This window comes from Antedon mediterranea, chromosome 2 (assembly GCF_964355755.1).
Source record: "Antedon mediterranea chromosome 2, ecAntMedi1.1, whole genome shotgun sequence".
In the NCBI taxonomy this organism is placed as follows: domain Eukaryota; kingdom Metazoa; phylum Echinodermata; class Crinoidea; order Comatulida; family Antedonidae; genus Antedon; species Antedon mediterranea.
This window is the reverse complement of record NC_092671.1, coordinates 7,222,813-7,237,467: the sequence shown is the minus strand read 5'-3', so window position 1 is coordinate 7,237,467 and position 14,655 is coordinate 7,222,813. Positions and strand designations below refer to the sequence as shown.

General features: G+C 32.3%; 3 protein-coding genes across 3 annotated transcripts; 2 read left to right on the top strand and 1 right to left on the bottom strand.

Moving 5' to 3' along the window:
* Positions 1-14: 14 nt before the first annotated feature.
* LOC140040236 (signal peptide peptidase-like 2B) lies at positions 15-8,174 on the bottom strand. Its single transcript, XM_072085999.1, has 14 exons — positions 8,098-8,174; positions 7,594-7,725; positions 7,188-7,373; positions 6,980-7,048; positions 6,644-6,783; positions 5,746-5,927; positions 5,297-5,393; positions 4,733-4,931; positions 4,497-4,571; positions 4,195-4,251; positions 3,663-3,765; positions 3,392-3,469; positions 2,875-3,029; positions 15-2,267 (listed from the first exon to the last, which is right to left on the bottom strand). Exons 1-14 carry the CDS (start codon positions 8,143-8,145, stop codon positions 2,097-2,099), a joined length of 1,692 nt encoding a protein of 563 aa, XP_071942100.1. The 5' UTR covers positions 8,146-8,174; the 3' UTR covers positions 15-2,096.
* Positions 8,175-8,412: 238 nt separating this feature from the next.
* LOC140039565 (U6 snRNA-associated Sm-like protein LSm7) lies at positions 8,413-11,078 on the top strand. Its single transcript, XM_072085177.1, has 4 exons — positions 8,413-8,425; positions 9,005-9,095; positions 9,870-9,941; positions 10,124-11,078. Exons 1-4 carry the CDS (start codon positions 8,417-8,419, stop codon positions 10,261-10,263), a joined length of 312 nt encoding a protein of 103 aa, XP_071941278.1. The 5' UTR covers positions 8,413-8,416; the 3' UTR covers positions 10,264-11,078.
* Positions 11,079-12,064: 986 nt separating this feature from the next.
* LOC140040232 (lysozyme-like) lies at positions 12,065-14,575 on the top strand. Its single transcript, XM_072085996.1, has 3 exons — positions 12,065-12,281; positions 13,018-13,185; positions 13,980-14,575. The coding sequence occupies exons 1-3, from the start codon at positions 12,197-12,199 to the stop codon at positions 14,201-14,203; spliced, it is 477 nt and encodes a 158-aa protein (XP_071942097.1). The 5' UTR covers positions 12,065-12,196; the 3' UTR covers positions 14,204-14,575.
* The last annotated feature ends 80 nt before the right edge of the window (positions 14,576-14,655 follow it).

The following is a 14,655-nucleotide window of genomic DNA, read 5'->3' as shown; positions in this document are numbered from 1 at the left end:
TGGAAGCTTCTTATGTTTTTTTTTATTATTAAAGACGTGCAAAATATTAGTGCTTCCCTTCTGCTCACCTAATCTTATATGCGGTTGAAGTCTAAAAGAATCATTTGACTATTTTTTTTGCTTTAAATTACAGTTTTTTGAGGTAAATACATTTATTTTCAACAAAAAATGTTTCAGAATTGTTTTTCAGGGGGACAATACATCTTTAATATTTCCCGCCCTGCAGTTGTAAATGAAAAGAAATTTGAAAATGTATAACACTTAAACTTGTTTAAAATTTGAACACATCATCAGCATGAACGCAGGAAGTCATGACAGAAACGATAAGAATTTCGTTCCTTGATAATAATTAATCAAGGCCCATTAGTTACCGTGGCTGTAATTAAACAGGAAAGGTGTACAGACATATTTTAACATATGGTTAATAAACATAATACTTCCTCATGTTTAAATCTCACATAAATATCTCGCATATAGAATTTTAACTACAGTTCTCATGCACATAGGTTTCTCACAAAGGTTTACAGAAATCACACTTAAACCATGCACACTTAAACCTACCTATTATACACTATCAAACTAGTTTGACAAAAAAAAAGTGTGATTTGCCCAAATATGGTAGTGATATGACATCATCGTGTACATATATGGGCACATTGCATTTGTTTGTCACAAATGTTGATAGTGTAGATAGAGCTTTAAGCTCTGTCTACACTATGAAACTAGTTTGACAAAAAAAGTGTGATGTGTCAATATATGGGCATATATTTATGAGTTTCTAATTCTTTTGAATCTGCACAGTATTGTGAACACAAAATTATGAATAGACAAAATATATACAGAATACATCTAAAATTCTTAAACCACCATAGAACAACTAACTAAATATTAAATGTTTTCTTGCAATTTGATTGGTTGACTTATTGCCGTGCATTATGTTCTCCCATACCTACAATTGATGGTAGGTCTACTATTGCACGCTCAGTAAGCATTTGAGAAGAACAATGTTCCATTTGTTGAAAGCCTGACAGTGAGTTCTATTCAATTACTTATTTAATCTTTTACTCTCCCTATTCAACTCATAAATTTCCATTATTTATAAATTTTATATTATTTCTGAACATACACGTCACAACAAATTCATCCATAATTAATGTAAGTTAATCAGGTAGATAAATCATGATTCCATGGATAAATTTAATTACTGACATTTTAATTCTAATTTCTTAATATTAGCAATTACAGTACAATAAATTGTATTTATGACATTATGATTCTTTAAGAAAGTTTAAAATGGCAGATTAACTGAAAAAATATATACAAATATTTTATATATTTATTTATTGTGGCAGAATAATATGAACTAAAACTATTCATAGATAAAATGTTGAAAACAAAAAAAACCAACACTGAAAGACTGTAGAAAATAGAATTAAAAGATTTTAAATCAACAATAAAGTTATCTATTTATACTATTCTAGTTAAGTCTTTGCTTACTTTCTGTAATGGGTTTTAGTTTGGCTAGCAAGCACAATACGAACTATGCCAACATTGATTTGATGCAATGCGCTGAATATTTGCAAGCACAATAAAAATGCAGTGATGGAAGATGAAAGTTTACAAAAATGTAGCACCAAAATATTAAGATGTGCTAAATGTATTTCCCTGGCCTTACAGAAAGCCTAAGGGTACATATGTTCAAATCCATGGAGTTATGCATTCATATCGCAAGCAATGTCATATTATAATTAGCATTATAACAGCAAAGTGTTCAGATTTGCTTAATTAACGCCTTTGTTTGAAACTTAAGTGTCACCAATTTGGGCGAACATCTGGTATGCAGGAGTAATTTGATTGGTTAAGTCAAAATCGTTGATGCATGACTTTCATATTGTTCACTAATCTTTACCTTGAGCTATCGTAACGAACGAAAGATCAGTGTTGTAAGAGGTCTTTTCCTATTTCAGACCTATGGAGTTGTACTGTACACTGCGTACGATACGAAAGCATAACTCTGTAGGTTTGAACAGGCCCTAAAAATAACCTTTATAATAAACAATATTTCTGTACATTTATAAGTACTTTAATTACAATATTTAATTTATATGTACATTTAGAATCTCTGACTCAATCAGTGGCTCCAAGATATCACTGTCACTATTAGAGCTTGCTCGTTTATGACATGTATTTTGGCCTTCTTCGGCCATTCGAGATGATGGACAACTGGACACTGCATTGGAATCACCATCATCTTCATCTTTCTTATCCTGTAAAAAAACAATTACTGCAGTAACTTCTAACAGTAGAATTGTGGGACATTTTTGTGTGACACAAAATGCAAAATTTCCATGATAAGTGATGCTAAGAATTAGTAGAAATTATATTTACAGTCATTTTGACAAAACCCTTCATTATGGTAAATAGTGAGTCATTTATAAATAAAATAAACTAAACAACAATAGATATAGATTTCAATTTTTTTTTTTGATTGATTGAAATTTATATTTATACTGGGTAACCTCTTCAGTCAAAGACTGGTCTCCCAGAGGGCCCAGTTGGTGATCAGTGGCTGTGATGTACTAATACACCGGGGTAACCCCCTACTCGTCTCGAAAGATGTACTAGGTTCTTTAAAGTGCACACAAGCTAGATGTGTACACTGGACCTACGGTTTATAGTCCTTATCCGAGAAGACTCGTTCTACCACCAGAACCATGGAGTGAGTGAGCCTCGAACATTTAAGAGTTCATTGTAATGGTTTGTCAGCCATGATTCTGCACTTTCTGCTGTATTTGTTGGGCTGTATAGTGTTAGTAAAAGACAAGTATTGTATGATATTCTGGTTACTGCGATTACTTTATTCACATAACTTACCAGACAACCATTCCATAAATGTCGAACCTCTCCTCTATATTTTGCCACCAGCAAAGCTGTTCCAACCGTTGTTGGTACAAGATACAACAAAGCTGGTTGACCAATCTGCATGATGGCTAATGCTAGGAATGTCAACAGCAACCCAATTCCATAAGCTACATAGAAGAATAACCAAAGAAAATTCAATTGTCAAAAATGCCAAAACACACTTTGTATTATTTATAGTAATAGAGAAAAATTCCTCCCACCTTACTTAAACCCCACAGAATATGCTCTCATATCTGCAGTGATCTCAATGTATCTTTATGATCCTCTGGTCGTATTCACCAATCACACTTAAGTGAGATATTTCCCTTAAATATTAAGTATATCATTTATTTCCCTTAAATTGTATTCACTTTGGTAGCTAAATTTTTTTAAATTTAAGTATTTCCCTTAGCCAATGAGTGAATGGTGAATATGGCCACTGGATCTATTGAATAGTACTAAACTAAAACATACACTGTAATTAACTTACCAATACTAGTAGTTATTAAGTAAATTCTTTTGCTGTTAACTTTAAGATCAAATGCATAACAATGACTTATAAGCAAACCTGAAAATCAAACATAAAATAATGTTTTAACATATTAAGTAAATGAAAACACAATAAAATTTGTTGAAATTAAGAAACAATTAAAATACAAGGAAATATACAAAAGATACAAATACAGATAAAAAACATGTTCCTTCATCATTACGAAGGATTTACCGTCATCCCATGATCTATAATTCCTCTATCAACTCACCAGGGATAAGTATGTCTCCAAAGCCAAGCATTGAATAGGCAGTAGCATAGCACACTGAGTAAACAGATGTACTAAGGCGAGGCACTTGTAATAGCACTGGAATCTACAAAACACATATTAATGAAAAAAACCTCAAAACATTTTAAAATAATTTTGTTATTAATAAACAAATTTCCACATCTAGTTTGGGACACCCCTCTTTATGACAATTTACTGTGGAAGTAAGGGGAAATATGTGTTAACGGTTACTGCATGGCTATTCAGCGGACACTAGAATTAATGGGCACTTTGTTGGGTTCCAAAGTTGTCCCTTTAAATTTGCAATATTCTTGAATAAAAATTTATAAAATATGATCTAAATCAGTAAATCATTAATTTAAGAATTGATTGCATTATGCCTACACTATCAATATAGTTTGACAAAAAAAGTGCCCAAATATGATAGTGATATGCTTAAATATGGTAGTGATATGACATCATCATGTAATGTTCATATCACATTTTGATAGTGCAGACAGAGCTTTGAAATTACCTGTTCCTTAGTTCCACCAGAACCTGTTGCCACTTCAACCATTATACTTTCGCCCGTCTAAATACCAATTATAAAAGCATACATCAAAATGCTGCTTTGAAATCAATGTAAATGCACTTTATTCTAAAGTTTGTAATCTTTACCTGTTGTTAATGTACAGTACAGCAAATTTCTTTATCATTTACTGAACATCAAAACAGAACACTCATCCGCTAACTACAGTATATCATTATAGATTGCTCAGTTTGGTACTGGTTTATGACACCACATTATTATTAATTCTTATCAATAAAAACCCATACCTTTGTAAGATATGGAGTGATGAAAACCATAAAAATGTCATAGAAGAACAGCAAGGACAACAGAAGAAAACAAGTCTATAAAAAAAATGTAATATTAAACTTATTAAAATTATTATTAATTTAATCTTTAATTTCAAAAGGACATAGCCGTCTACAGTGTCCACCAGCAGTATGAATATCGAATATAATTTTTTATATATTTAAAGACATACTCCCACTCTTATACTGTATCTTACCTTAAAACTATTTATGCGTATTGTCTTCAAGATACTTATACAGAATGCTATTCCCATTATGTCTAAGAGTATCCAAGCAAAATCTGCATGACGATAATAAAACCACACTGCTACAAACACAATACAGAAAATTACCAAAACTACGCTCACTACAAGTGGTCGGTTCTTTGTATCTTTTTTACACGGTAATATTTTTATTCTGAAAAAAAAAAAAAATAACTAGCATCATAGTGGAACTCCCTCTGCTGGGACACCACTATAAAGAGGACCCTTTCCTGTGAAAAAAAAATGAGGAGCAATACACTACAGCCATCCCCCCATTCAGGGGACACCGCTATTAAAGGGACAGTCTTAAAGGTGTCCCTTGAATAGGGTTTCTACTGCATAAGAGCCAATTATCTGAAGCTCTGTCTACAATACCAAACTTTATGTGACAACAAAATGTGATGTGCCCATATATGGAAATGATGATGTCATATTTGGGCATATCACTACCATATTTGGGCACACACTTTTTTTTTGTCAAAGAGCTTTAGTGCTTTCGGTTATATTGTGATAAGATACCTTGCTTTAAATGGAAAGATGACTAAAACAAGTGGTGACAGACAGATATACATCCCATGTACTGCTCCTAAACTATACAGACCAATAATAATGTACACTGAAAAGAAAGACAAAAATATAATACAGTATCTTAAAAATAATAAAATCTCTACACTACCTTTATACAGTAACTATAAATAACTTAAGGAGAGCATAGAAGAATGGATGGTAAGATCGGAAGGGTAATCGTATGTATATTCACTGGGTAAACTTGGGGCCGCAGAGCATCAGCAGCCCCAATGCATCATCGGAAGGCCAATTATGAGAAATAAACCAGGGCCTTTGCACCCTGCATTATGCCACCAAATAGAGGCTTATCAAGGTGGGTGCTTAGTGAAAATATAGCTACCTGGTTGGAAGAAATACCCAGTTTTGTAAAGGCTGATTGAAAGTTAGCAATATGCACTTACCAAAATAGTCATACAAGAAGAACATAAGTAACAGTACAATTACTATCATGCACACCCAGACTACCACGACCACAGGTGTGATTGGTACACTATCATTAGAATCTTCTTCCTCCTCATCCTTGTCTGTTTCTTCATTGTCTGCAGTGCCTCGTCTAATCTCCTTCTTTTTCTTCCTTGTTGCACTGTTAAATATCAAAAACACAATAACGAGTGAGAATCAATATCATAAGGCATTTAATGAAAATGCAGCCCTTCTTAAAATTACTTGACATCATCATCAGAACTGTAATCAAAACCTAAGAGTACATATATACCTACTACACAGTTGTATTTAAATATCAAAAACACAATAATTGGAAACAAAAATTTTGAACTTTCTTCAACAGCGACCAATTTTTAGAGACTTTCTATAGAATTATTTACTGTGATACTGTACATTCATGATACTGAGATTTTGAGAAATAATTTTCATACTTTTTTTTCATAATTACAAGATCAAAGTTAAAGACCATAAAATCACGATTATTAACTTGTTTACTTATAAGATAGACAATTACAAGAAAAAAAATGTATGTCAATGACTGAAATTAAGAAGCAGACTAGTGCATTGTTTTAAGATAGATGTTTGCTGATGAGCATATTGGCTGCTCTATCTTCAATATCAAACTTTATGTGACAAAAAAATGTGATGTGCCCATATATGGAAATGATGATGTCACTTCCATATTTGAGCACATCACACGTTTTTGTCAAACTAGTTTGATAGTGTAGACAGGGCTTAAGTAATTATCTAACTCTTTTCTGAAGCCCACTTACGCTTTAGGAGCTGTTGAACCACCTTTTATAGTGTAGACAGAGCTTAAGAAATTATCTAACTTTTGTTCTGAAGCCCACTTACGCTTTATGAGCTGATGAACCACCCCACAATGCACCAACAACTGCCGTTCCTGTTGCCATTATCCATATGACAGCCATGTTGTAATCAATGTTAGGTTGATCAGGTACTGACAACCCAGCTACCAAATTATTACCAATATTCTATATAAAAATATAATTATGGAATACATGAAGCAGAAAATGAAACTAATTGTAAAACTCTCTGAAAAGGTTGTCATTTTTAAAACCCTGACTACACTTTTCAGCATCTTTTAAATTTTTTTTTCAATCAAATATTGAACTTTAATATAAAAAAAATAGTTTGATAATTAAATGATTAAAATCCAATTGTGTTTACCTTGATTAACTTGATGTCATCCCTGAAAATAATTGCAACTTGAATAGTTAGTTCTTCTGATCCATTGAACTGAAAATACAATAACAATGTATTATACTACACAAAGAATGGCCAAAATGTTATAGCATAGTTAAATTGGATTTTGTATTGTATATCTTTAATGCATTGGTATGGATCTTTTAAAAATCAACACATTGGGTTTGCTAACCTTCATGGAATGTGGTTTAGTGACAGAGATGACAATTGATTGTGCTCCATGTTTCTGAGCAATTAAAGCATTCTCAAGTAAGCTGCAGTTACCACCTTGTACAATGACCACCTTTCCATGGAAGCTCTCTGGATGGACAGGATCTACACACAGAATCGAAGAACTTAGGTCCAACAATGGCTTTAACTATTCAAAATAATGTAAAAACATATTATTAAAATTATGTCAGTCTTTAAACTAAAAATGGATTTTAAAGATGTGCTGTTTCTCCACAGCTGTTTGGAGGTTCTTTTCTGGTTATAATATAAAAAATGACAGTCAAATAGAGTTCAATCATGCGGGATACAGAACTTTAATTATATTCATAAATGGTATTACATACAGTAAATAAATTGAATTGACTTACAGAGACTTCTGTAGGTAATGTTGTGTTGTCAGGATTATATGCAATGCAGAAGTTTTCACCTTTTCCTTTATTTTCATCTAAAACAGTATGCTCTTTAACTGTAAAAATTCCATGTTCCTTTGCCAACGATACCTGAAATGAGGAAATTGTTTACTTTAAAAAGCTGATCTTTAATAATATACCTCAACAAAAATATAAAAAAGCCAAGCTAGGCCTAGTTAATTAAAATCTTGGGACATCCCAGTCAGACCTAGGCCTACATGACAGTTGAGTAGGCCTACAGTCAGACCTGAGCTGACCAGACCTGCATCATGCCACTGCCTATCTGAGAGGATAGCTACTAGTACTAGCTAAGTAAGCTAGAGAGCCTAGCCTACTAGCTATAGGCCCTACCCTAAATTAGCCTATCTAATGATAACTTATAACCTAGGCCTAGCTAATTATTCAATTTATGAGATGTGGAATCAAGTAGATGTAATATTAGTTACTATCACTCAAACTAACCCGTTTAAGTGTCCAAATAATAAAAAGTAATACATAAAGTTTGCGCATTTTGTTTATTTTTTGTTAATTTAGTTTTTAGAGTAAATAAATGTCGCCCTCTTTTGGTCTGCTTGACTTTTAACTGTAGCTTAGAGGGCATAAATATTATTTATTTAATTTATATTTTATTTAATCTGTTTTTATTTCTATAAAATTGAATAAATAAATTATTAATTAATTAAAAATAATATTTTAGTATGAAGTTTCATATACCGTTAGTTTTGTTTTAGAGCTCAACATCTGTTTAATTTAAATGAGTAACTTAAGTGGTCAATATTTCATGATGGCGGTGAGTATACAAAAATTTAAAAATTGTATTTTAAACTGAAATACTTATCCATAGACCGTTTTACTGTACAACATTAATTAAGTTAACATTTTAAATAATAGAATATTGTATTAGTTCTCCTTCTTTAATGCTAAAGCAACTAAATGTTATACTTTGCTCATTTTAATGTTAGGCCATGCATATCCATCCAACACATGTGCCCGTTCAGTTTGGCCTAGCTATACGCACCTTGCCCGGTGTTCGTTGTTGTACGAACTACGCACGGAGGCGGCCTAGCTGAGTCTAGACAAAGGGACTGCTACTATTCAAATTGCCCAGAATTTGATAAAAACGTATTTTTACCAGGCAGCACTATTATACAAAATTGAAATAACTAGGCCTATATACATGTACAGTTTTTGACCACATCATTGATAATAATAGTAATAATACTAGTATATTGATTGATGAGTTTAAATAATTAATTTATTTATAGAAAAAAAAAAGAAAGTTAGACTACTAGTACTATTTTGTTGTTCTATAATATAAATTCCAAAAGAATTTATCGCATTTTTAACCATTTAATTATGTTCTGTGTAGCAACAAGAAAGAAGAAAAAAGGAAAGTATTTTAGAACTATCCAAATTCATTGATAAAACAATTCGTGTCAAGTTTCAAGGAGGAAGAGAAGGTATCTTCATTGTTTTTTCTTGTTCATGTTTATTAGTTCTTGAAAATCTACTTGTTTACACTCTAACTAAGTTAAAATAGATACAATAAACTAACTGCATCCATGACATTGTCATAATGAATAGTTTGTTTGAAGATCACATTTGATATATGATTCCAGTTTTTTGATATTTTTGTTCTTCACTTTTTATTCTTTTTAATTGTACTTTTTACCTTTTTAACATTTTTTATATGTAATTTTTTATTATGTCTTTCACATTTCCATATGTCCTTCTTATGATTCATTTTCACATCTCCGATTTCTTTTGCAATGGGCCCCATTGGAAATAAATTGACTTGTTGATTTTATGGGTCGTCCTTGCATCCATTCACTTTGGTTTCATTCAATTTTAATACTCCAATTGTTTGTATTTTTTCTTTGTTATGCATTTTAAATGTATTGTTGAATGGATGCTAAATGAATAAATAAATAAATTAAAAAAAAAATCACCTTTTGAATGTTATTACAATTCAAATGATTTACATACAAAACATTGATTTAAAACAAACTGGAAGGGTTCAGTATACTTTGGTACTTGCTTTAATGTATTTGAGAACCATGCATATGTATTACACATGAGGCGCCACCATTTTCTGTCAAAATGTCATTCAAATACTTTTTTTCTTTTTCGGAAATTTTAAATGCAAGCAACTGTATTATTTATTGATAATTTTAATGTATTACTTCATACCGTTCATAGTTAAAATTGTCAATTTCGTTCTATTTTTCTTATAGTAAGTGGTTTGTTAAAAGGTTATGACCCACTTTTAAACTTGGTACTTGATGATGCTACTGAATTTTTGAGAGGTAGGATACATTTAATTAAATTTTAATTAAAATCATCTATGTAATCATAGCTCCACCAGAATCTGGAACCCTACAAATTATTCACATAGATTTTGTACACACATTTTAAATGGTTCATAGGTTCAATAGATTGTCATTTATTTACTGTTTTATGTATAAAAATCCAATTGTTTAATCCACAGACCCTGATGATCCATACAAATTAACAGAAGACACTAGAATACTTGGCCTGGTGGTGTGTCGTGGCACGTCTGTTGTTCTCATATGCCCTGCAGAGGGAATGGAACCTATAGCAAATCCATTTGTACAACAAGAAGGATGACCTTTGAACTTTTAAACTAACACCTTTGTAAATATTAAGTTCCATGTTTGAGCTAAAAGGCTTATGTGTAAAAAAACATTTTTGTTTAGATATGAGAAACTATGCCATTACACAATGTAAGGTAATGATGGCATCATTGTAACAGCAGAGATTTGTTTATTTTAGACGCTGGATTATGGTTGAGATTTGTGCCAATGCTGGATTACAGCTCCACATTATGATTCCAAGATATCTAAACTCTGACTACACTATCAAACTAGTTTGACAAAAAAGTGTGATGTGCCCAAATATGGTAAGGATATACCCAAATATGGTAGTGATATGCTTAAATTTGGTAGTGATGACATCATCATGTCAATATATATTGTTTGTGTTTGATAGTGTAGACAGAACTTAAGAATATCACAATTATTTGATATTCAGATTGGAGGCAGACAATGTGCAGTTCCTAAAGAAAACATGTTAATATTCCAATAGAAAGAATTTGATTATACTGTAATTTTAACCTAGTTAATCATAAAAAACAAAATTACAAACAAAAGTATTAATAATGGATCAGCTTGCGTTATTACATCTAAAATGTATATGTAAATGTATGAAATTACTGCAACTATACAAGAGGTTTTTTACATTTTTATCTTATACAAAATATTATAATGTAATGTTCATTTTATTTTCACTTTAAGTTACAAAAATCTTAATTTCTTTTAACATGATTTTGCGTTTTTATTAGAAGCATCAGCATTTCTATATTAAAAAAAAAAATGATGTTTTAATTTTTTTACAAATAACTGATAGTGTAGTTGTATAAAGAGAATGAGAAGTAGAAATAAAATGTCTTCTGACATAACTTATCTGTACAGTACTATATTTTAAGCAAGCAAGGAGCCCTGCTATTCGTATTCCCTATTCATACATGGCCTAAAGCTTGGTGAGTTGATCAATCACAAACAACAGTTTGGATACATTGCGTCGTGATTGGTCAGATTTCTTACATTGCGCTTAGTCCTTGCGTTGCGTCCTAATGGGAACCAAGCTTCAGGAAAAACACTCTTCTAAGCATTCTTCATATCTAAATGAACAAAACAACTTAAAGAAATTCTTAAGTCTATTTCGTGCCTGGTTATCTGGATAAACGATAATAGGCTTTCTCTCCGAAGAGAGGAACACATTTACGAAAAGAATACACCCGGCCCCTGCACACCTATCGGATAATGGTGTCGTCCTGGAACGATACAGTGAACTTCACCCTCTACTCAGTAGAGTGGGAACACAAACCACCGTTACCTCTTTTCGTGGAGCTATAAAATGTTATAGCTCCATGCTCTTTTCATAACGCCGTTGACTTAAGTGAAATAGTCCCGAAAGTCAGCTTTCGGTATTACGAAATACAGTATCTAAGTTCCTTGATTGGTTAATATGGCTTTATTCAAGTCAGCTTTCGGTATTGCGAAGCATAGGCCAATTAACCAGAAACAATTAAGGAAATGAAAGGAATGCTCATATTACTTGTAGCCTAGTGGTTCTCTTGATATCCCGTCTAAAAATAAACACCTTAAACCCGTTCTTTGTTAGCTAGCTTATGAATCCTATTGTTCTTACAATAGCATATTTGTTTTTGTTGAACCTGACATACATAATTTCATTATTAGGCCGAATAAAGGTTAAATGGTTAATTTTGATTTCAAATGAAGCTATTGATCAAACAATGTTATGCGGAACTTACAATAGATATTACTCAGTGCATCATAATAGAAACGGGAAACCCCAAAATTTCCCAGATTAAACCGAGGGATATTATACGGTACTCGTCTTAATTTTGCTTTAGTTGCTTTACAGTGCGCACAGGCGGAGTAGCGTATTTTCTGTTCTGCTAGAATACCGTATTATTATTGTATGTTCGTCGTCAACAATTTATTTGCACAGCGTTAAGATGATTGGACTGTGGAAGCCTGTTTACCTTACCATATGTACCATAGTTCTGTTAGACACAATTGCTAGCAAACCAGACAAAATCGGTAAGATCTTTTATCAACGGTGTCTTTTGATTGATTTCCTTATTTCAATTGTAGGATTATTCTTTATTGCTTATAGGGTGCGACCCGAGCAAAGATTGGATTTTACTATTCAAGCATACCTAGCTGCTGTATTATTGAACAATTAATAGAAATAGAGCTATTTATATATGACATATATATATATATATGTATATATATATATATATATATATATATATATATATATATATATATATATATATAGATATTATTTTCGAACGTTAATTGTTTTGATCTTATTGGAAAGTGACTTACTTAATTAATTGAAATTACTTTTGTAAGATCGGCTAAGTAAGAAATGGTTCAGACGTGTCACTGTACGGCTACATACTTATATGAAATGTGCTATCCGATGGACCGTTTTCCATTCTGAAAGAACGTTTTATTACTTATAAGTGTATGATGAATATTGCTCTTGCCACATCGTATGATATGCAAGGCCTCAGGGTACTTTGATATGGGCGTTCTGGAAAGCCTATACTGTACGGCCGACGAAACGTCTAATTCCAATTGTTCAAATCCATCGATTATCAACGCACACAGAACTGAGCTATAGATGAACTTACTTTTAAGTAAGTTCTTAAAAGAATTACGCAAGTTCTGTTGTAACATCTTCTAAATTTGTAGCAGCAAAAGTGTTTAGGTATAGCCTATTGTTAAATTATTTAATATCATTATAATTATATCTTGTATGTAGGAACCGTTCCGAATAACTGTATGAAGTGTATTTGCCTAGTGGAATCAAACTGTCAAATGCCCAATCCAGTTTGCAGTATGGATGTCGGTTCGTTGTCTTGTGGCCCTTACCAAATTAAGGAACCTTATTATACCGATGCTAAACTGAAGGGAAAGGACCTAGACGGAGGTAAGTCTGCATTTTCATAACAGTATGCGGAAGAGGTTTTTTCTTTGATTCAATAGGCCTAGGCCGTTCGGAGTACGACATATGGTATAGCCACCTAATTGGATCAGGCTTAATTGGATCAACAATAATTAGGATCCAAATGAAATTGTTTCAAGTTTAGACCTGGATCCCGGATTGTTTTAACCTATGGTAATTATTATAAGTTGTCTCCAATATTTCAGTGTAATTTTAACGGTACTAAATGTTGTTTGAGGTAGGATATAAAAAGTAATCCGTTATGCGTAAAAACGTATTTTAATATATATAAAATAGGCCTAATTATTTTCATCAAGGAGATTTTAAAAACTTTTTTTCTACGTGTGATTGTTGTTTGGACTATTTGATTATTCTACTGTAAAGTTTTGCATAAAGGTAACCAATTTTGTCCGTAAAAGGTGAACAATTGACAAAGAGTGGGTCCAAATCGTAGGACCCAAATCTCGAAGACAAAAACATGCAAGGAAAATAGCAACAGCAGTGCGAAAACGTACCACAAAAAAAAAAAGACCGTAAAGGGCCCATCGTAAAGCTACGGTCTACACTATCAAACTTGATGTGGCAAAAAAATGTAATGTGTTCATATATGGACATGATGATATATCACTCACCATATTTAAACATTATTACTACCATATTTGGGCACTTTTGGAACTTTTTTTGTTAAACTAGTTTGTTAGTGTAGACAGGGCTTACACTTGTTTGGTCCTTCGCAACCCCATCCCCCATTTGAACCGGTATCGATGTTTTTTTTTCAGATTGGAAAAACTGTACAAAGACGTTTCCTTGTAGTGAAAGATGTGTTCAGGGGTACATGGCTCGGTATGCAATAAAAAGCCGTATTCAGCACGATCCCACATGCGAGGATTTTGCACGTATCCACAACGGAGGGCCTAACGGTTATAAAAACCCAAATACTTTAGGATACTGGTATAAAGTTAAAGCCTGTCTCGAGAAGAGTACTACTGTAAATACTGCGTAGCTATAGATAATGAAGCTACCTGACCTAAAGACACACTTTCGGAAGTTGTTACTGCGATTATCTGAAAATGTTTAATTCATCTTTCAATTTGAGAACGCATATTTTAGAGTTAATTTTGATTACAACTTGTAGTATACGGTAGTATAGACATGTGTTAACCCTCATTCATCAATAACGCTTCATTCAAATTTATACAAATATTGTCAATCCTGCATCTTGTCTATCATGTATGTTATTCATGTCCCTATCAGACAATATTTTATTTATCTTATTACCCGCACACACTTATCTGTCAAATAAGATATTGAATTCCTTCTTGTAAAATGCTTTTTTAATGTATATCAAACAATAAAATGAATTGAAACAAACAAACCTTTATTTTGACAAAACTTTCTCTTTTTTGGTAATAGATGTAACTAGAAAGCCACTCCGAGAGTGCATACCTCCGCCTA